Genomic DNA, 24,021 nt, shown 5'->3' on the forward strand with positions numbered 1-24,021 from the left:
TTTGCAAACTTGATCTATTTTTAATAAAGTGAAAACCTCGTTAAGATTTGGATCTACAATGATTTAAACTTCTATTTTCTGCTTGTGTCTAACTTGTTTGTAAGTAGATTTTAAATGATTTAATCTTGAATCATGGTCTCGTGGCTGCAAAAAAACAAACAAAAAAAGCATCCAGGGGTTTCTAATTGCCCCCGGTCCCTACTTTGAGCACCCTTACTTTAAATGCATGACTTCAGGTTGATTCTCATTGTTTGGCACATTTTCTGGGTCACTAACAGACTGGAAATCTGATCTGTGGGGAGTTAGTCTATATGAACACAGGCCTTTTGTTCACTAAAGGTCATTTTTAACATGGTAAACAAAAGTAAGTCTAGAAAAAGCCTAAAGACATGAAAGGGAACCCTGGTGAGGCAGTTGATATTTCATACATGTTTATTTCATAGAATAAAAATCTGTCATAGTGCAAAAACATGTGTGACAGGTTATGTTGGTGTAAACCCGTCAGTGGGGGGAGTACTTCTTCCTCCACATGGTTACTCAACATGAGTCAGATTTCCGTCTGAAGCTCCTCTCAGATCACCAACAGGCGATCTGCTCGTCAGGCTTCAGAGCTGCTTCAAAATGTCCCTGTAGTTAGAGTCTTTGCCCAGCAGAGGGCGCGCCTTGTCTTCATACCTTGATGTGGATCTGACGGGCAGAGGAAACCAGAATGAGTGATCGTTTCAGTTTGGTTTCAGCATCACTAATGTTTGTTTCACATTTTTCACAGCTTTGCAACGGATCTGGGTAGAAACCTCCAGCCACCAGCAGACATTCAGAGAAGAAGACAATATAATGTGATATTTATCTGAAAATGATCAAATAATCTGGACCAGAGCAAATTTAGATATTTATGAGAACAAGTTGAACCGGTTTCTGCTGCTTTACCCGCAACTACTGTCTAAGTAGCAGCCAGGCATTTGCCAGAAGGTAACATTTCCTTATTTGTGCAGTATCTAGAACCTGCAGACCAAACACGTCTGAGCTGAAAACATGGCAGGCAGAAGAGAAGTTGAGAGCCGTCTTCATCAGACACGCTTCCTACATGTTTCTGAGCTCAGACATGTTGGATGTGTTTCTACTTGCCCATCTATGCATTATCTTTCATCCCAACAAATGATACCCTGCACAGCAAACGCAAGACAACAAAAACCAACAGCAGCTGAAAAATGTTCATCTTCATTCTGCGTTTGGTTATTAAGTGACCAGACTTTCAGTGTGTCCGGTGTCTGGTGAGGCGTAGAGAATAATTAGCTAGATTAACTCAGGAGTAGAAGAATGTAGGAGAGTAGGAGAGGGGGATTGTATCATAACAAAACATCAGTTGAAGTTCCAATAAAACTATGGGCACCTTCTCTGTGGACTCCCTCAAAATACTGACAGCACAATGTGTCGGTTGTTATTGCACAACCAACACATTTGTGTTTTGGTTGTGTAATCTGGTGAATGCAGATCTATCTGGGTAGATCGTTTATGTGTAGATCTATACCAAAGCTTATAGGGCTTCTTCAATCACTTTCAGTTAAGGATCAAAAATAAACGTTGTAACTCATACCATTCAAGAAACTTCAAAACGTTGGGTAAGAAGGATCTCCAGTGGCAGTCGGAACCTGAAAGGCCTCTGACTGAAGGCTGCAGCTGTACGACAGCCTCATGACTGTCATGACATGCTAACAGCTCAGTCTCCAGGCAGACAGTAGAAACATGGCCTGGATGACATCATCAGTCGTTATCAGATCTGCTAAACCACCTCATTTGCCTTTGCTGCTCCACTTTAAACCATCTGGTTGGAGATGTTGGAGTAGGGGATAAGATCCCTGCTCATTATCAACTTCCTGCTCTGAATCCTGAAGCTTGGTCAGCTTCTCTGTGATTTGTCACTCAGTTTGAGTTTATAAGATGCTAGTTAGCTCCTCCTGTTTTCTAAAAACCATACATTGTTGCCCTGGTTACGCAACATAGCAACTGTCCAAGAGTAAAAAGAAATACTTCTAGTTACATAGCATCATAGAACAGAGGGAACATTAATCTAAACATTCAACAACTCAACCTGAAACTGATGAACAAAGTCCAGAAACAGAAGAAAGCAGAACTAAAGTCACAGAGCTGATTCAGCAACAGAAACTTTTAAAGGAAGCTGATTCTAACAGGAAAGATGATTTTGTGTTAAATTCAATGCCACCAGTATTATTGTTATCATCACACACCCAGCCGGTCTGAACAGGATGCTGAAATCTGATCACTCAGTGCTGATGTTGATGCCATGGCTGGACAAACTGAACAAACCTCTCTAACATTAGGTCTTCTTTTATTGTGTGTTTTTTTTTTGTACATTAATTACAGTATTGGCGGCTTGTATACTTGTAACGCCATAGTGGTGAATTAAATTAAACTTGTCTTTTGCTCTTGTCACTCGCATAATTTAAACACAAACTCCAGACTGTTTGAATAGAAACATTGGTTTGTGAGTTAATTCTGAATCGAATCGTGATTGAATCACTAGACATTGAAAGGTTTGTATCTCTACGCCTCAGTCACCAGTCTGTGATGTCATCCTGTCAATGTGGGCCAAAACATCTCTATGCCAACAAAGACCAAAGGCGTATATGAAGGGAAAATCTTTGCACATCCTCTTTTTCTTTATATATATATATTCCACAACCCAGGTTTGTTGATGAACAGTGACTCGGCGTTCCTATGGGAACCGGGTTCTGACCTCGCTCAGCAGAGCCCAGACGTCTGAGTCAGACTGAACCACCAGGCGCAGAGCTGAGATGGGCTGCAGAACTTCAGCAATTTCTCCTTCAGCCACTCCGTTGTAAAATTCACCTGCAACAAACACAGCTGGTTACCAACCACAGTGTGTCAGGACCACAGCTAACCGGGCTGCAGCTCAGGATTGACTAGTTAGCCATCATTCTGACAACTAGTCAGATAAGAAACCGGCACATTGTGCAGATTTTTAATTGAATTAAAAATATATAAATTATAAATATATTTAAATATGCAAATAAACAAATAATTCAGTTCCTATTTTAAATAAGAAAAATATTTTATTGAGTAGAAATACAATAGTAGCCTTTAGTACACGCTTGATCATTTGTAGATTAATTCAATCTGGAGAGACTCAGACGGAGATAAGAAGACAATTAGAAGAGTTTATTGACAAACAGGATTTAAAGTCTTTGGCGCTCGGGCCCCGGCTGGGGATAACGGTTATCGCAGCGTTAGCGATAGGCTTCAGATGAGCATCCCCGATGCTGTTAGGAACGTCATCCCCCAGGGCCCGGCACTGGTGGTGGAGGTTGAAGAAGGGTGCGGGCCTCAGGACCGGGCAAATGGAGGAGAAGGGGTGGTGGTGGGTTGAGCTCGGCTGGAGAGCGAAGGACACCATGAATGAAGGTCCTTATCAGCTGGGACTTGGTCGATGATTGGACGTGACGTGGCTTGGTCCGGCATTAATAGGTTGACGATTGTGGGCAGGTCGCTTCAATTAACGGGTCCCGGTGGGGATAAAAGAGTCTTCCAGTTTGAATTTGCGCCTAGGCTTCATTTGGTTAATTTTTGCATTAACCAATTATTAATTAGACAGCAAAAAGTTAATAGGAGATTTTTTTACAGGATTTTTGAATCCGTTTACTCCAGTTAATTAATAAATTACTAAATTAGTTGACAATTACTTAAATAATCAATTAATCATAACTAGCCGTGTCAGCCCTAGACTCTAGCAGGGTTTAGCTTTTCATTTTTACACAATATTAATATCACTGCTCTTTGTATAGCCCACAGCCAGTTACACAGACACCGTTTCCATGCCGATACTGAGCCTTTCTTTCTTTTTGGAGATGATAAATTACTCCTGATCAACAGCACCTCTAAAACAACGCTGGTCTGGAACATATTTGGTGTAAAATATTTTATCCTCAAACTTCCACTTCCTGTCAGCTTATTCTTCTGGAACAGGAAACAGTATCCGTGGAGCAGGCCTGGCATCGGAAAGGTCAGACTCCATCCAGTATCATTGTTTACAAGCTGCTCTGCCTTCACAACATGCATTCCCACAGACTTCCTTCTGTCCACAGAAGAACCTCCATGGCAGGTGGCCTAACGCTGCTGAGTAATCAGTTATCAGGTCTGACTTATCCTGTGGATGAGGTTCAGGTCTGTGTTTTATAAAGGGGCATGCAAACGTGATGGCACCTATTCCATAAAGCCAGGCTGTTTATGATCTGCTGCACACCACAGAATATGACTGGAGGAAGTGTGTGTTCAGTAAATGCCGTGCTCAGAGACAACGGCTCCTTTCAGTTTAGTCTGCAGGTTGGATGCTGTCTGCTCCTAACACCTAGAGACAAATCAGCTTATTAACACTAATTCTGTCTTTCTTCCATACGTTTGCTTGCAGTGGTGCAGAGTAAGATCCACCTGACACATTAAGGCCACCACATCTGATGGATTCAACATCTCATTTACTCACCAATAACAACGAAGTTGCTGTCAGACCGCTTGTATTTAGACGGTGAGCCATCCAGGAGCTTCTCTGTAGCCGTTGTCTACGAGACGCAAACACAGAGGAGTCAGAGGCTGGAGAACAGAGAGATGCCTAGTAACCATGATCTAATCTACTACTGCGAAGTTATACACTATACCATTTTAATATTCACTGAGAAGGGTCTGACTGACAATCCCACCCATCAGATCAGATCTACACATGTGCCCTTAACAACAGTCACCCCACTGTTGCTAGCATAGAAAATTTCTGTTCAGCCAAAACATTGGTGTTGATCAATGTTATAATCAGGCAGGTCAGGGTTTGTAAAGATCGGCGATCAGCCAGAAAACTGCAATCGGTGCACCTGTAATCACCATGGTAACTAATAGTACTCCTGAACAGTTTAGTTTACAGATCAAACCCAAGAAAGCATGTCCTGATAAATGGTTAAGGACATTTTGTTTTTGTTCGATGTTGAAAGATCACATCGTTCATCCAACTAAAGTCGTTTTACCTGAGGCCTGGGTTGACCAAGTGCTTAATAGACCAACTTATATGTGATTGAACATTAGGATTTGTTAAACTGGATCTCTTAAAATGAGCCTGAACATTTTAAGAGAAGCAGCATATCAGTATGCAGACAGACTGAATCCTCCGTCAGGCTGATAACGCCTCCATCTTCTCTATCATCACCTCCAGGTATTTGTTTTGTTCTGAGGAAGATTCTCAGAATTTCCAATGTTTTCAGCAACTTCAATCAAAAGAAGCTTCACTAAACCGCTTTATTTTCCTTTTTTGTTGTTGCTGATTTGGCCAAATTACTTTTGACTTAAGTTTTGTCTCTTTTTTAAAAATACCCAATTTGTAGAATTATTTTAATATTCTGATGTAATAAATTTAAAGACCATAGTTTTCCTTGCCAGATGTTCCTGCCGTGCAGCAGTTCCCTTTGGTCGCAGTGCAACCTGAAGCCTGGGGACTAGACTTATCTCCTGTATTGTGGTTTCCCTCTTATCTTCCACTCAGGGATCCAGTGTCTGTCTAACTTTACTCAAAGGTCAGCTGTCACGTAAACACTTTTCCCTTTTAGCGTGCCTCAAGTGTGGCTGAACACACACACACAGTGCAGTGGGTGGTGCAGTGATAACAGATAGCTTGTTCTGGTGGGTGTTTCCTGTTACATTGCCACTTTTTCCTAAGGCATCAACACCTGCAATGAAAACCAAGACTCTGGGCGCCGTCAGCAGGTAGAGCAACCAGAGAACACGCATTCACATGGAGCACACACGCCCACGCCCACGCACGCACACGGGTTACTCACATAGCTGGAGAGGACTTCCACTGTTGTGTTGTAAAATTTATCCCCCACTGCCTGGCTGTTTCCACTACGAAACACATACCTACAGGAAAAAAACACACATTTTTATTGACTAATAACTCAGTAATAGTGGTGGACTAGATATTACCATAATGCTTAGTTGAGTTTATTGAAGGGTCTGTAATTAATAAACTGCAATTAATCACATTTTATCACAAACTATCTCGACAAAATGAGCAACATTTTCATTCAAGTACCCTGTTTGCTGCTAAATTATTGAGTAATGTGACATCTCAACTCACCAACAAAGATATTCATTGTTTTTATTCTGTTATCTAGATTATTCCACCATCAGATTGGTGCAAATTTATTCTATCCATTCCAGAGTTTCAGGAACTCCTGATCATTCATGGAACGTCTTTAGAAATGTGGACTGTAGACGATGACATTAGCGTTTGTGCTACATGTTTAGCATTCAGATGTCATTGTAGGCTTGAATAGGTATGCTAATAAGCTAACTCATTTTAGCGCAACCTGAACACAACAATAGTCTCTTCCAGCGTTTCATCAGATTGTTTTTTGAAGCAGAAATTAACCCCTAGTGGTCCAGGAGAAGCAACTTTGTCATCTATTGACGGATTTCTCCATGCACCCGATTCAAGGATGAATCAGAAACATGCAAGTAGTTTTATTCTTGTTTGTGGCCTTTGGCAGCAGCTTTGTGACCCTTCCACTGCATATGACCCTCTGCATTGTTAACCTCCATAGTGCCAAACTTTAATTTTTTTCTCCACAGAATGCACCTAGTGAGTCATTGGCAAAAACTATTTACACCCTTGATAGGTACCAAAAAAACGCTAGCTAACTAGCCAGGGTATGTTAGAGGTTGGCTAGCGGTAGCCTCAACTGCCTCAGGAAACAGAAATCATTGGCGGCATCTGCAACTCATTCAAAGTTTTGCCTGACAGAAAAAAAAACTACGAGATTAAATAGTCCTGTCACGACAAAATTTAATAGATGATATTAATGTATCCAAGGCCAACATACAGATTTTTTTTAAAACGAATTTAAGACATTTCAAGGCATTACTTTTAGATACATGAAGACTTTTTAAGGATGTGCAGACTCTCTGAATACCAAAGAAATGCAATGTGTCATTTTACGTTTAAACCGTACAAATAACACTGATGGTATTAATTAATATGTTTGATGTATCAGACTTGGACTCTTAAGTGGCAAATGTTTTTTTCAATGGCCCAGGTCAGTTTGTTGGAGATAAAAAGTCCTTATCCTTATCCCTACCTCCATATGCTCAGTTATGATACACATAAAGTACAAGAAGTAAATAAAAACCTAAAACAGTTGATTTATGATTAAACTGTTTTAGTTGAATCTTAAATCAACTGTTCAGTAAACACACAGTTTACTGAGAACTCACTAAACTGACTGTATGTTCACAGCAGGTAAATTGGGTTCAATTTAACAGGATCAATATTTTCTACTTGCTGTGTAGAGTTTGCCTTTAAACTTCTTGTCCTTGAGCATGAACACTAAAATTTTATATCAGAATCTTTATAAAACCATAAATCATTTTTTTCCACAGATTATATCTTTTATTTGTAATGTGTTATTTATTTATTTTTTGCTTTTTAAATTTTAAGTCTGCTTTAAATTCAAGCAGAATTTAAAGTTCAGAAGCTTTAAATTCTGCTTCCAAAACTGGCTCAAAGTGCAGAAAGTATTATCTGCTCACACTTCCAAAGCTGTAGTGTATGAACTGGCTATTAATCACCTCCCCATCAGGCTGATCAAAAGGCTAAAACATGACTGACCCAGCTATGCGGATGGGCTGAGGGAAGCTGAAGAGGATGTAGTCACCCTGGACCGGCGTCAAAGCCCACATGAAGTCACTTCCTTTGTAAAGCCGCTCCAGGCTGTGCTGCTGGTAGTGTTTCATGCTGCTGTTCACCGCAGCAGCTGGGTTACTGTGAGCCTGAAACAAACTCTGCTTCCCAAAGTCCTTATCCTGCAGCGGAGGAGAGACAGGAGGGAATAAGATGAACGTGGTGTCAGACGACGAGGGCAGCATTTCCACAGTGTGAACTGTAACGGGGGAAATACTTCCTGCTGCCTTTTCAAACACCTGGAGTTCTGCTCTATAAAATATTTTGCAGAAAATTTGCAGCTATTTTTTAAAATTATTATTAGTATTTTGTTATTTTTGAAATTGTGTGAAACAAAGACAGACGGGTACCACAGATTTTTCCTAAGCTCAGCATCACCTTCCACAGACTGTAGGATGATAAAAGTTACAACAGGGGTTGCATCATGCAGCAGCCCTCCCCCTCCCCAAGTCCTGCCTACAGACCATTCTCCCACCAAGCCCTGGTAAACATAAACTACAACAAAAAAAATCATCAAAAAGATAAAAGAGACAATGAGCTGAGTCACTGCTGTCCTTGTATGAACAGTCTGTGTTTTTTCTGGCAGTCATCCTCTAAGTTACTGAATATGAGCAAAACTTTATTTGCTCTCTTTGAGACTTCAGCTCTCTGTCAGGATTTTCATTTTTCATTCAGAAAATGGTTTTCTGATAAAGAGAGAAAAGTAAGTATTATTGGAGGTGTTTTACATTTTTGTGATTCTTTCTCTCCATGGAGTCATTTAAATGTAATCAATGCAGCTGTCTGCTGCTTTTACCAACTGTGGCACTCTGACGTTAGCTCCACACAGACGGCGCTCATCGTGACAGAGGTCAGAGGTCAGAGGTGCACTCACCTTCAGATGTTGTAGTTTTCCAGGCAAAGAGGAATGAAGACCAACATGCTGGAAGAGCGAGGGCTTATATCTCCTCCTCATCATTGCTTTCTGAAGATCACAGTGTTTCTGCAAATGAAACCCACTGATGATTAGTGAGAGCAGAGATCACGTGTTGGAACACCCATCATAGTCATCATCATGCTGATATGCTGCATGCAGAATCTGAAGATGAAATGAAAAGCCTCCAAAAGGCTGAATGAACACATCTGGAGAGATCCAGGACTGGTAGTCTGAGACTCAGACGTGCTAACAAACGGCTAGCCAACCACATGCAGCTACTCTCTCTCTCTCTCTCTCTTTTGCGCCTCGCTGAGACCAGTCTAAATAAATATTGACTGGTCTTATTTGGAAAAGTATCAACTTCCACCTCCGTTCGACTTCTTTCCAGCAAAGACACCTAGTGGTGCAGTCATTAGAGATGACTGCAGTTCAGTCATTTATAATGCACTTACTTGAACTGAACCACTAGCACAGCTAAACCAGAAGGTTTAATCATTATCTAGGTCTTAGCAGCCTGCACTAGCTATTCACCTGTTTATACTTGGAGCATGTGGTCCACCCGGAGTGGAGTTTTATGGTATGAATATTCTATCAATAATCGGAATGGATTCTTCAACAAAGCGTTAGAAATGTGGTGGGAAGTCATATTTTATGTTAAATGTGGGCAGGGGGGATCCAAACAAACACCACTGGCACAAGAATTATACCGGCGGAGCACAGCTAAAATCCACAAACTGGATCCTGGTGTCGGTTCCTGGGAAGACCAGATGCCAAGGGATGAAACGGAGTGCATTGGACCTGCTGGATCTGTTGGTAAAGGGTGAAGGAGGGCTGTGATGGCTTTCAGGTGGGAGATAACCAGGCACTCACAAGACTTCATAAGAACAGAGGTTAGAGTAACAGGTTTGAAGTCCTGTGGTCCTCAGGTTCTGGGGACAGGGTTGATGGTGGAGGTCTTGTAGCAGACCGGAATATAGCAGGATTCAGTGAGGTTTTAAAAATGCTGCTAAAGACTGAGAACACATTGCTTCAGGGTGGAACACAGACCAGCTGGGCTAAATAAAAGACTCAGGGTTTATACCCGAGTGGCCACAGGAGCCAAGAAGAGAGACGTTGCCATGTGGCTCCAAAGTTTTCCTGAAGATGATACATTTTCTGGCTTTAAGAGGAAGTTTTGTGATTCAGCCATCCTGAGAACAAGGACAAGGATTTCTCTAGAATTGTTTTAACCACTAGACTTGCAGACAGAAGTGTTTTAGGCCCGGAGAATATGGTGTAACATCCTGTTCTCTTGTTTTGGTTTACATCAAAGATGAGATATTTTGGGCCCAGTGTTATTTCTAAACACCAAACCTTGCAGGAAGATTTACATCAGGGAGCCTTTGTCTCCTACAAGGACTGTTACATGTGGTGACTATGATCTGGTCTTTGTCTCTGCTCACACATGCTTCTTCTTTTTCCCTTTTCTAGACATCTGAGTTTGGATGAAAACCAGGGTTTGTCATTGTTGGGACTCACCCTGGTGTGTGACGGTCACAGCAGTCCCTATCAACCAGCCTCTGTGTATTTCTCCAGGCTGCAGTCCTAAGCACATCCCAGTCAGAGCATGCCTGCAGGTCCTCCACTGCGGCCATGTCCTCACAACAGGTTTAGAAAGCTGGAAGTCTTGTCCGTATCAGGGCTGTACCCATAAACCGTCCCTGAATTCTTTCTTTGGGGAGAACGATCGGGAGATATTGATCTTATTCATCAATCTTCTCTACCTCCACAAAGGTCTGAAAATCAGCCACTGTTTCCTTCTGACAGACCCGCCCACCAGGTCTCATCCTCCATTAACAGTAGTTCGTCCACTATTGCCAACTTAGTGACTTTGTTGCTATATTTAAGCAATTTCTCAGACCAAAAAAAAGAAAAATTTAAATTGGTAATTGGCAGGTCAGGCTTTTTATAAGCAGGCGATTGGCCAGAAATGTGCACTCTGCACCAGTACAGCAGGGTAAAACACACCAACAGCGTCACAAGCATGGACAAACATGTAGGAACAACCTTTACTTGTTCAGTCAGTGCAGGTAGGAGTATAAACAGCTAATATTGATGTAAATAATAAGGAAATTGACAAAACAATAGCTTGACTACTTTGGTCAAACATGCAAAAATAAACTACAACAAACCAAATGGTTCAGAAAGTGAAATTAGGAATTATAGATATAATGTAAAATAAATAATAGAGCATGACATCACTCAGAGCACAAAGCACAGAATTAGACTCTAGATATGCCCTTGTGGATCAGACACATTGTCACTGATGTGGAATATCTTTGAACATCAGGACCGATATATATATTAATATTAGATTGGTGCCTCTCTAATAATAATGTAGTGAATGAGATCATTCTCAGCAGACTGACGGGACATTAATGTTTTAACAAAGTGAAAATAAACAGAGTATGACTAAAGTATCAAAGCTCTTGGGGTCTGGTTGGGGCCAGCAGACTTACGTTATCCTTCTCCGGGTTGCAAACCTTCACCCACAGAATGTGATCCAGCAACCAGTCGATGGGCTTGTCTTTGTGGAACATGAGGAAGAACTCGGCTATCATCGGGAGGTCTCTGGTCTTAAACATCTTACCTGGAAAAAAAACAAAAAAAAACACAGACGATGCTAGAACCAAGCCTCTGAGTTGGTTTCCCTCTGCGATGCTGTGTGGAAAAACAAACACACCTATGAACCCAAGCTGGGAGAATTCCAGGTAGAGCCATTCGTTAGAAGACGCCAGCGTGGCGAATGCCTTCATGTCGCTATAGTAACCGCTCTTTGCAAAAACGTCGTCTTCCAACTAGAAAACAAACACACAGATAGTTAGAGACTCACTTCCAGAACATTCTGCAGAGAAATGTAGTTAGTGCTGGAATAGAAGACAGTGTAGTATTAACTGATGAGTCGAAGAAACGCTGAGGGAAACATCACGCCACTTTTGGAATTCTAAAAGTCCCGTAGCTTTAAGAAAATGTTGACCATCACCTCTTCAACTACATCACAATAGAGTTTTTCATTGCTCTGGGGTCAGAGGTCAGTGTGACGGGCCTGTCAGGTAATTAATTGTTTGAGCTGCTAAATGTTAGTCATTCAGGGCCACATTTGTTTGCTTTCTGGTTTGCTTTGACCATTTTAATTCCCATACTAAATATTTGCAAAGTGTTATTTTGTGTCATTTCTTTTGTCATAACCCCAGAGTCAGGTTGTGACATCAACACACACCCTAATTTCAAATATTGATCAGCATAAGCCAGAAACTATCTAAATTTTTTCCTGTTTTTTTTCATGCTTTTGTCAAAGGTCTCAAAGCTCTGCTTTGTGTGGCGTACTTTAACTGAAACGTGTGGACTGTTAGGAAGAAACATTGTTGGCTTACAACATTAAATCTATAGGCCCATTTAACAAATTAGGATATTATAAAAAAGCGAAATTATTTCAGAAACTTTAACACAAAGTGAAATTATATAGATTACACACAGATGGAAGCCTTTATTTCTGTTAATGATGAGTTAAAAGAAACATGAAATTTAGAGTCAGACTATTAAGTCAGACAATAAAAAAAACATTTTTAAAAGTATGTTCAATATCTAGTTAAAGGTTGTTTTATTCAAGAGATACTTTAAATTTGACAATCAGGCTTCCCTCATCTGAACTCATTCAAATTTATTGAATATGACTGTATGAGGCAAATCTACATTTTTTGTACAAATTTTTGAACAAACTATAAAGTGTGGCATTTAGAAAACAAAGAAGTGTATATGGATGTTTGACTCTTAGACCTATTGCATATGGTCTGCTACGTTCAAACTGTCTGTTCCTTGGTTGATATTTGAAAAAAAATAATCTCATGTTTTTCTATAATTTTTTTTTATAGATGTGGTTTTTTGAAATTAGTGTGTTTTGCAAAACTGCAATGGAAACCCTTTTTTCGCATAACACAAGTCAACCAGGTGTTACTACTGGCAAAAAAGATGAAGGCTTCATTTTTTAATGACTTAACACATGAACAAACATATTCATCTGTAATTTAAAATGTATTTCCTATTTAATGGAAACACCGCAATTGCAAAATTGCGTTTTTTCCAACAAACTTTTCTGCACATTTGTAATAGAAACACAGCTGGTGAGTCCACAGCTTTTCCCACACCACTCACAGGCGACATAACTCCAGTCATGATGTTCAAAATGTCCCAGACATGAAATCTGAAGTTGCTTCATGGTAGAAGTCTAAAATCACCTGAACATAGTAAGTTCCTTTGTCCTGAGCGTACAGCATGAGGAAGCTGTAGTCCAAATTCTGCTTAGTTCGCCATCTGCAAAACAAAACAAAACAAATGACCGTGTTTTGTTTCTATCTGTGAGATAATGACACATCATTCTAACATTCTTATCAAACAGTAAAGTTTATGATCAGGCTAGCTGTGGCAAGACACAGGTATGCAGCAGAGCAGGAAGTGATGTAAGCAGACAGCAAACCTCCTCATCAGTCTAACCGTGCTCAGCTGAATGAAGTGACAAAATAAACAGCAGAAAAGGAAATTGTCCTTCTGATCAGATCAAACAGACATTACACCACTAACCATTGGGGGAAAATGTGTGGAGAGGGTAGCTGATTTCCGTTTCCTGGGGGTCCACATTGAGCAGGGCCTCACATGGAACATGAACACCTTGGAGCTGATAAAAAAGGCCCAGCAAAGACTGAACTTCCTGAGGGTTCTCAGGAGGAACAGCATCAAGGAGAAGCTGCTGGTGTCCTTCTACAAGTGCTCCATAGAGAGCATACTGACCTACTGTATCTGCGTCTGGTATAACAGCAGCACTACGGCTCAAAGGAAAGCTCTCCAAAGGGTTGTGAATACAGCCCAAAAAATCATTGGCTGCCCTCTCCCCTCACTGGAGGACCTGCACAGCGACCGCTGTCTAAGAAAAGCACAACACATCACAAAGGACACTTCTCACCCCGGACCTTCTCTGTTCACACTGCTGCCTTCAGGCAGAAGATACAGAGCAACCAGAACCAGAACCAACCGTCTCAGAGACAGTTTCTACCCGACAGCAATAACAAAACTAAATGCAATCAAAAACAACCATTAATCATCATAAATTATGTATGTGAGAATGTGGCTGTTCTTACTTTTTTTTTGCCAGTTGTTAGTTGATTCTTGCGTTGTGTGTGAATTGTGGGACAGTTATTTTTTGCTTTTGGGCATGTGCACTGACTGATGGCGCCCTTTGAATTTCGTTGTCCTTGTGACAATGACAATAAAGATTTATCTTATCTTATCTCTAACAGCAGAGCCACGCAGGAACGGGTGAAAAGTTAACAACATGCCATATAAACGTGACTCAGGTTTTAACATGGCATTTAATGTCGACTTAAAAGACAAAAATCTTTGGAAATTAAAAAGTGAAAATGATTGAGAGTGGATATTTTCTCTGTATTGTTTGGCAGCCAACATTACTGTTACAGTATGAAAGCTGTCTGTGTGTCTAATAAAAATCCAGTTCACTCAACCATAACCCTGCAGAAACATTACATCTTACCAAGTATTTTTGGTAAGACTTGAATCTGTATATTTGAAATAAGACAACTAAATTACAAGTAATTTGTCAGTAAAAATTTCTTCTTTTAAGAGAAATAACCTGCCAGTGTTCAGGAAGGTGGAACATTTCACAGATTCAGCTGCACCAGAGGAACAAACTTGTTTCTATTTCTTTATTGTAAGTATTAAGTACAACAGTTGAGTTTTAAAAACTGTTGGTAAAAACTGACTAAACATAAAACATTCATATTTAACCCTAACCTGTTCATGCAGACAGGATGCAAATACTTTACTGACACTATCAAGATACTGGAAATGGTAGGATTAGCATTAGGGCTGAATGATTAATCGTGATTAATTGATTATTACACTAAAGGAATGCTGTTATTGCATTACAGGCAATAAAATATATATTTTTTTTATTTAAAAAAGGACTTGAATTACTTTGTTTATTTGAATATTTTGTGCTTAATATTTACAATAAAAAGGCATAAATGGTTAAATGAACATCTGCAGAATGTGCCAATTTGTGTCGTGTTCTGCAATTGATTAATCAATTAATCGTCCAAATTGTGAATGACTAAAACAATCAATGCTTGCAGCCATAATTAACATAGAATTCAAGCATTTTGCTGGAATATCAGTAATCATTCTCTTAAATTTGTTATTCAGTTGTTGTTTTTTTGTTTTTGTTTGGGGTTTTCTTAAATCGTGCTGACATCCAGACAGACTCAGTAACTGTTCAGAACCAACAGCAGGGGCTTCAGATGCAGACAGAGTTCACCATGACTTAGCTAAATGTCCTGTTTGATGTTTGATCTGTTGTATTTCATGTCAGAATACACTCACATTCGTTATGTTTGTGTTTTTGTAGCAGGGAGGGAGTACGTATGTTTATGCACGTAGATTTTTGATGCATACTTCACTCTGTCCTTGGAGTCTCCAAACGTCTCTTTGAGGGTGTTGAAGTCGGGGTAGTAATGCTGCGATGGGGAGACCACCTCCAGTAAACCAGACTGCACCTCCTTTGGAAAACTGCAGAGGACAAAACACAACAGGAGTCAGATTTTCTTAAAGCAGTGCATTACTTTGAAGTCAAAAGGAATATGTTTGATGCGTTTTATTTTTAATTTGCGGAAACAAAATAAATGAACAGTGTGGTGAGGATATGTATTCAGCCCCTGTCATTTCCATCAGCATCAGTGATGTTTTCCCACTATATATTAAGACAGTGAGTAATGATTCCATATCCATGTTGGACTTGCAGAAGGCCTGCAGCTCCAGGTCACAGACAGATGCAGTGGAAATAATGTGCAGGCCAGTGATTCTAATTATTCTGGGTACTTTTCCACTTTCTTCAGCTTCCTTTTGTTTAGTGTTGAACAGGCCCTCAGGCAGCAGCTCATATTTCCATAAAAGTATCGACTTATGTAACCATCACTCAGCAAATTTATGTATAATTTAAGAATCATACTTGGCATGTTGTACAGAAATAAAACTTTCCGTATTGGACTTCAAAGCAATGATTCTGAAGGGATGACTTTACCGGCCATCACTTTTGAGATGGAGGTGACAGAACTCATCCATGTGACATAGGCACATTAAAACCACCCAACTAATACAAAAATAAAGCAACAGCTTCATAAACCTGAACTATTAAAACAATAAAACAATTACTAAGATCCCTGTATCAATAAAGAATAAAACTATGCTCTAGTGTGTTTCAGGTATCCCTTGTTCAGAAAGAGTTTGTGCAGCGTTTTGTTTTTATGAGTGGGACCATCAGTCCTCTGTGGGCTGCCTGCAGCTCAGAGGAGGATTAGCAACAAGCAATAAATCAATTAATCACATGATAAATGAAAACAAACGCAATAATTTTCATTTGCAAGATTTATTGTTTTTCTCTTTTCTCCCTTTCTACCAAAAACTGGATGACAAACGTCTTTAGTCTGGTGCTTTGCTCTCTACTAGCCCTCTGCTTGGAGGACAGTTTTGTCTACAGAAACTTCATTATTCATTTTATTTGTTGTTTATTTTGTATATTTAAAAAAGTCCTCCAGTTCCAGTCTAAAATATCCATAAGAATTTAAAGTTTATAGATCTTTGAGAATGTGTTCTTGCACTGCTATGTCATTACCTTTATATTACTTGAAAATGGTTTCAAAACAACAATATTATTGTTCATCACAATAACTTCTGGGCCAAATGATTATCCAGCAGACTTATCTATTGTGTCAGTCTTAAGGAGGAAAGCTGTTGGGTCTTTGTAAATCTGGAGAAATTTTTTTTTTCATATGTGGTGCCTTCATATAAAATCAGGACAATACATTTTAAGATGGCTGATTATACTGGGTTACAGAAAATATGTTTTGAAAGTTGTTTATGTTTTGTCAACTGAATAAGGACAATTTTTGCACCACTGCACCAAAAATGACATCCATTTTTCTCAATGGTTTTTATTCTAATTTGATTTAGAGAAATTCAGTCTTCTGACTAAATTGATGACATTTTTGTGGCATTATCAGTTTATTTCCGTTAATATTTCTCATCCAAAAAATGGATGAGAAATGAATTGAACATTACGTCTTCATTGTGTCTCTTTTCTGTCCTGATGGAGTCTGTCCTCCTGCTCATCACTCATTGATCCAGATTGTCAGGAAACCGATCCAGATGTGAGAACAAGTTGTGCATTTTGATGCTCATGTTGCTCCATAGTTCAGAAAGTTGACCTGGTTGAGCAAAACCGATGTGATTTTTGGACTCAGCTCATCAAAATGACCCTAAAACAGTCAAAAAACCCCAGACAATCTTTTTGACTGTTGATCAGTGTCATTTTACAGCCTGTAAGATAATTGTCCATGAAAAATAAAAGAGGTTCTCGTTTTAGCAACGAGTTTCTCTCACTGGAAGCAACTAGAAGCCACTCACTTCTCAGACAGGCTGCGTGCGATGCCCTCCACATACTGTAGTTCCGTCTTAATTGACAAAGAAAAAAAAAACAGGTTAGTGAAGTTCAGGTATGAAAGGCATGAATAAAGCGAGGAACTGCTGTGGTGTGACGTGGCCGCCTCGCCTCGGTCTGACCACACACAACGACTCTGTTCCTATTTAAATATATTAAACACTCCACAGCAAAACATTCCCCAGTGAACAATGGTTCGCACATCAAAACTGGTTTTACATGTTGAAACCTGTAGAACCAGCAGGAGGAGTGTGTGTATGCCTCCCTGCCAGCTCCGCTACACACTGACGGCTTCTGGACCTGCAGGCTGGAAGATTCTGAATCAGAAACGTTCGTGTTATCATGCAGCAGCCGTCTCAACGGAGAGGGACACGTCATGTCCCAGAACCACTCTGTCCTCACACAGCATGAAGAGCAAAAATAATAAAACCTGAAGATGATTTCTTGGTGATAAAACATGTTTTATGGGAAGCAGGCTGGGAAAGTTCAAAGGTCTGAATACAAACACAAACGTGAGCAGAACCATGAATGGACCGGTACCAAGGTCTGTGTCTGTCCCTTCATGTGATGCCAGTGATGAGGTTCCTACACTGATCTGCTGCTCCACTGCTGGTCAGCTGGCTGAAAGAAGGCCTCTACACTCGACTGTCATGGAAACAAATTCAGCTGCTAGGGAACATTTTCAGTTGTGAAAAACACTGAGAGTCATAAGGTGGAATTATTTCTTTTTAAATATTTATTTTAAATATTTATAGAAAGTACTTATAATATATAAATAATTTATCTGAGGGCGACCCTGTTCTGTGCTACATAATATTATTTGCATTTTTTAAAATTTTAATTCATTAGCTGAGATTACTACAATTTTAATAATCAATATGTTGGATTATTTTAGCAGTGGTTGGGAAAAATTGCTCCTAAAATCAGTTGGATCATTAGAATTATTAATCTCACACCATCTGTGTCTATTCTGGATATTTTAAGTGGGGTTGAAGCAGTTAATTGGATTAGTCATGATTAATTGATTATTCACATAATTGTCAACTAATTTAGTAATCGAGTAATTGTTAACTGGAGCATACAGACTCAAAAATGGACATTTGTTGAAAGAACAACACAGTCAGAGCAGCAATTGTACAAAATATTATAAATTTTGCATTAAAGATAAAAAAAAATGTCTGTAAATTTGTTCCACCCAGAACTCTGTTATTGTATTTTAGGTACTAACATTTTTATTCTTCTACTTAAAAAAGGAGCTGAAGGATTTGTTTATTTGCATCTTTTAGTGGATTTCTACTACTGAATAAATAAAAAATCTGCAGAGTGTGCCAAGTGTTTTATCCTACTAATTGTCAGATAATCGTTTGCTGCAGTCCGACTTTAAAACAATGTACTGGAGCCATAGTGGTAGGAAAAACAAGAAAACAATTGGTTTAGCATTCGTTTGAATAAAAAGCTGCATGCAACCTCAGCGACAAAGACGATGATGAGGAGATCCTGCGTTTCTGAGGAGGTGAGGCCGGACAGCAGGGAGCTGAGGGTGTTGACCAGGTAGCTCTGCTTCTCACGCTTCACCGTGGGAATGCCCAGCACCATGCTCACTGTGGGAGGAGATGGACACCCAGTCAAACCCGATCACTGCCAAGCACACGTCACAGGACCTGTTCTCATGGAATGTTCAGAAACGTCATTCCAGAGACAGACAGAGCAGCCAAACATTATACTCAAGTAAGACTAAAAATACTTTATAATAAAATTACTGCAGTAGAAGCAAACTTCCTAAAAGTACATTTTTTGAAAAATGTTACTCAAGTAAATGTAACTAGTGTTAAAAAAGAGGATCAATTTAATGCTAGCTTTGGACAAAACGTTTGGCTCCTGCTTCCTCTTTTAATTTTTGCCCGGGATCTTCGAGCGGCGTTCTCTGTGAGCGTCCTGCAACCGCGTGCTGCTAAAACGAAACAACAACAAAACGTGTTGACGTCACAGATCACGGAGTTTAATCTCATACAAAGCAATCGACAACAAAGCTGCAGAGGAACAGAGATATGCATTATATCACAAAATAAGACACACAAGGGAAGACAAACGAACACAGAGACAGACAAAGGCGCCCACGTGGAGAAAAAATGAAAAAACTCTCCACTCTCCGGTGCTGACCTGAAATTTTAACCAAAGAGGCGTTTCCCTATTTAATATATGCAAAGAAGGCGTTCTGCTCTTCGACCAATTAGAACTCCCTCAGGCCCCCAAAGAAAGTTGGGACTTCCTGATTTATAGCAAAGGTGTCTGTTTTTTATCTAAGCAAAGGGCGGACTACCCCGTGGTCATCTCTGCCTGATACGGAAGATCCCTGGCGCCAAGAAGTCTCTTCTGCTCTATCGGAATTGTAAATTTTATTGCTGTGTCTGTCAAAAGGGGGAGGAAAAAAAAAAGCCCTGCTCTGTCTGCTTACCGCATCTCAGACGAGACCTGTTCCAAATAAGAGTATTGTATATAACTTTTACACATGTCGTATATTAGCTGTATTAAACGCCAACAAATAATCATTTTCCTTTACACTAGCTACTACCCAACTCTGTATAGTTCTAGTTGGTAACATCCTAAGAACTAGAAATCGGTTCGAAACAAATAGGAAGTTTGGATCATAAAAAAGTCCTGATACATTTGACTTTATATGGATTATGTGGTATTGTGTGTGCATGGGGGTGCACATGTGTGTGTGTGTGTGTGTGTGTGTGTGTGTGTGTGCTCCGTACCTCCGCTGCGTCCCTTCCCCAGCACCACATGAGGCACCAGGCTGTTGGGATGCTCCCTGAGGTGAGGCATGTAGAAGTGAATGCTGGCCTGAGGCAATGGCTGTCTGCTCAGGTCATCCATCAGATGCTTTACTGTTGTTGCCACACAGAAAGACCAAAAACAAAAACCACAGTATTTGAAAATCATTATACATCTACTGTATATATTATATTTAAACAGATTGCTAGGATATATACTGTATATTTAGTCATTTTAGCCCTAATTGCTAAAAGTCACTCGCTACGTTTCCATCTAGTTGTCATGCAAAGTTTGAGTGAACTTTTAAAGTGTTGCAAAAATAGAGAAAGGAGGCGTGTTCCATCTTTTTGTTGGAGACAATCAACCAGGCAACGCTGTTGACTAAACATGCAGTAGAGGTTGCGAACTGGAGGAAAATGAAGACATTCGTTCCTTCCAAACTTGAGGTGTTGACTTAGATATTTTTCAAAGTTTTGTGCCTCTGGTAAGGCAGCAGCCGGCCAGTGGATGGGAGAGTTTTCTACGTCAGAGTTTATCCGGTAAACATGTTTCCATCTCCCTGTTAGCATATGCACTCTTTTTCAATCAAGCCCAAAAATCACTAAAACTTTTTTCTTTTTTTTTTGCCAAACTGTGAAAGATAATTAAAAATCTTTCCATTTCCATCAAAATTTCTAAAGCAATACTTTAAAATGTGGATGAAAAAAAATGTTGATGGAAGCATTGCTAGAATTATGGAAGCACAAATGAGAGAGACTGAAGAAAATAGGCAACGGCTGTTATTGCAACAGTTGCCTATTAGACAACTGTTGCAATAATGTTTCCTAATGTTCCTAACAGTTACATTAGGAAAACATATTTCCTAATGTTGTGCAGCCCAACCTGCATCCTAGCAATCTTTAATCAGTTAATACAGGCACTGCAGTTTGACTTTGTGCTGTTAGCTAAGGAACAACCGAGTGTATTTTACCCAAACAATACACACCAGTTCACTGCAGGGAAGTAATCACAAGCAAACCCAGCATATACCAGGAAGTAGCCTGTGACTTGATACAAAGAGCCTCTTGGGTTAAATCGTTCATGTCATCTTTTGTCACCAGCTTCTGCAAAAGTGAGCTAACTCGTTCTGCTTCTACACTCTTGTCATTGTGTGTGTTCACACTGACCGAGAAACCTTGGCTGCGCTGTAGCAGAACCTGTTGGGTACATTTGCTCTTCTACAAGTAGAAGTAGAATGTGATGGGCTGGTCCGGCTGAGTGCTCTGCTACCCACCCATGGTGTTGCTGCTGCTGGACATGTTGCTCCAGAGGTGGCTGACGTTAGCAGCGCGTGTCATGTTCCCCAGCTGCTCCAGGATGATGCTGAGGTCCTTGCTGACCTTTCCTCCCAGCTCTTCTGCCATCAACAGTCTCTTGTACAGCACCTGCAGTTCTGCTGTGGTGGGGATAGGATTGTACTCTAGTGATTCTGCTTACTATATGGCAGAAGTTCTCATCTTCACTCAGACAAACCAGCCTGGACGTTCACTAAGAATAATATACTTGTGTTTTGGGCCAGTTGTATTCTCTTTTCCTGCTTTAGCTTTTGAGTCTAAGTGAAGCTACAACGATAAGGTGCTCAAACTCATTTTATTATCAGACAGAGATAACCAGTGTGAATTTAAAAAAATGCAAAATGTAAAGGATTCCCTCGGTTAAGAGACAAAGCTACCCTATGTGGAAAACTAATTGCCTCCTGTTGAGTCACCCATGGCAGAAAAACTCCCAAACATTCGCAAAAACGGACATTTTATTGCTGTAGAGGAATTGTGGCCATGACCACCACCATGCTTGACTGTAAGTGTGGGTTTTTTCTGAAAAGTTAGTTTTACAATTTCCATAAGTTCCTCTTTTGTCTCAGTTCTGTTGTTCTTTTGGGTCACTGCTGGTCAATCATTAAACCCCTGTCTTGTGATTGGTTGTTTAATATTTTTAGAGATAAATGCAGGATAAAATAAACCCAGGGTTAGTGACAATCTCAGTTAGCAATTGTCTTCATTTACATTTAAACTGAGTGATTTCTTAATTTCTACTTTTTATATCAGTCTTCAAAATGTGACTTATCTAAAGACACAATAAGACTCAATTACTCTTGGTGGTTATTATATGAGGAAAATAATCAAAAACTAGAGTGTGGCACAAAATACGGAAGTATGTGGGATTAGCAGGCAAAGGGATTCAGCTTAGATTAGGTAAACTACCTGTTTTAATTAAAAACAGGTTTAACAACACATTGAAAAACCACATATCTGTGAAAGTATGTTGTTATGGGAACAAGGCAAATTGTGGCCCGGAATAAGCCAGGAAATGCATTCACAAGTTAACAAAGAGTTCAGATGGTACAGTCACAGACAGAGAAGATTTACAGTAGTGACTGACTTAAAAGCTTTCTGTCACCAGTTTGACCCATCAGTCCCCTAAATGCCACTTTAACATTTCCTAATATTCATGTTCATCAGTCCACTGACAGAAAATAGAGAAAACTGGAGAGTTTCAGTCAGGGGCGCTGTATGGGGGGGAAGTTATGACAATTCCAAGGGCCCCTGACCAGCAGGAGGCCCTTGGAATTGTATTTTATCATTATCATTATTATTATTGTTAATAGAAATTTTAAAAATGGGGCCCTGTCAATTACAAAATTAATTACATTGTGTTTTCTAAAATTGTTTTTAGTAGTAAAAATTCAATGTTGCCCCTCCCACTCCCAGACCAAAAACCCAGACTGGATCTGCATGAAATGGTTCGTTCCTGCTTGGAGCGCTTGACGGTGCGACTGTGGCGGTTACTATGCTGCTAAGAAAAATAATAAAGTTAGGTTTTCAAAAAATAGAGGGACAGAGAGAGAAAAAGGTAAAAGTGTCCATTTGTAACCCAGTTTTTCTCCAAGAGAGGTTGGTAGACTGTGAGATTATTAACCATTCAGCATAGTTAGCTTAGCTACAGATTACTGTTTGCCTCTTTTTTACTAGCATTTAATGAATTAAGGAAAGAAATGACCAACATATTCATATATTTAACTTGTCCCTGTAATTAGATTTTTTTTGGTCATGGGGCCCAAGATTCCTGGCAGCGCCTCTGGCTTCAGTAGCTACTATTGGCCGTTTCATGATCTGTTAATTCTTTAAACCTCAATGTATCATTTACAGTATTATTTAGCTGAGTTAGACATGTTTTTGGAGTGACATCTTTCCTGAAATTTGATCAGCTTTGTTAGGAGAATGATGTCTCTGGGGTCTTCCCTGCTGCAGCTGTTCATTGGCTGAAATTGGGAAGATGAAACAGAAACCGATCAGGTAGAGAGGGGAAACAGTAACTGAGCAGCCAAGCACAACATGCAACGGTTATGAAGGACTGAAAAGTTTTACGTCACTCATTAAAAGTATAATTATGCCTAATAATTAGGGCTAATCGCTCTCGTGGGTCGTGGCTGTATGAGAAAACAGTTGTGTTGGTCACTACACCCCGCTGCCGGGTGCAGAGAAAATACTTAAAGTCCGACACGGTTGAACAAAATCTAACTATTTTAGCATGAAGATCCCAATAATCCGTTTGATTTGATGTAATTTGCCGTCATACAAACCCGCACTACAGGGCAACGTAAAAAATTAAGCTACTGTCTTTTTTCTTTTTTATGACTATTATCTTTGTTTTGGAAAAATAATTGGACCTACCTCCATCATCCGGAAATGATTTTATCCAAGAAAGTGACAGAAAACACACGACCACCAACAAACATCCAACTCGTAGGGGGTAAAACCTCATTTCATTTCGCACTAGCTGTCCTTCCTCTCAGTCACTGTACGTCTGCCCCCCTCACTTCCCATGGATAACAGGTGGACAGCTAAAGGTGAATGCTACAGGTTAGTGTTAGAGGCTTGTTATTGGCTCTTCACGGCTCGCAGCTGACTACGTCAAAAAGTACTAAACACACCTACTTCATGCGGGCCAGGTATAGACTAGACTTTCGCGTAAAATGTAAAGTTTTGGCAGAAC

At 39.9% G+C, this 24,021-nt stretch overlaps 1 protein-coding gene across 2 annotated transcripts; it reads right to left on the reverse strand.

Annotated features, from left to right (window-relative positions):
* Positions 1-414: 414 nt before the first annotated feature.
* LOC102220492 (alpha-1,3-mannosyl-glycoprotein 4-beta-N-acetylglucosaminyltransferase B-like) lies at positions 415-23,900 on the reverse strand. Of its 2 annotated transcripts, none has more exons than XM_023328870.1 (15): positions 23,700-23,900; positions 21,263-21,421; positions 19,971-20,102; positions 18,679-18,812; positions 17,178-17,224; positions 15,171-15,284; positions 12,944-13,019; positions 11,392-11,506; positions 11,168-11,298; positions 8,628-8,735; positions 7,682-7,875; positions 5,853-5,931; positions 4,517-4,592; positions 2,756-2,868; positions 415-687 (listed from the first exon to the last, which is right to left on the reverse strand). In XM_023328870.1, exons 1-15 carry the CDS (start codon positions 23,788-23,790, stop codon positions 670-672), a joined length of 1,587 nt encoding a protein of 528 aa, XP_023184638.1. In that variant the 5' UTR covers positions 23,791-23,900; the 3' UTR covers positions 415-669. The 2 variants fall into 2 exon arrangements, with proteins under 2 accessions (XP_023184638.1, XP_023184637.1); XM_023328869.1 differs by having other exon boundaries at positions 21,263-21,424; positions 23,700-23,898.
* Between the last annotated feature and the right edge of the window lie 121 nt (positions 23,901-24,021).

This window comes from Xiphophorus maculatus, chromosome 23, assembly GCF_002775205.1.
Source record: "Xiphophorus maculatus strain JP 163 A chromosome 23, X_maculatus-5.0-male, whole genome shotgun sequence".
Lineage (NCBI taxonomy): Eukaryota > Metazoa > Chordata > Actinopteri > Cyprinodontiformes > Poeciliidae > Xiphophorus > Xiphophorus maculatus.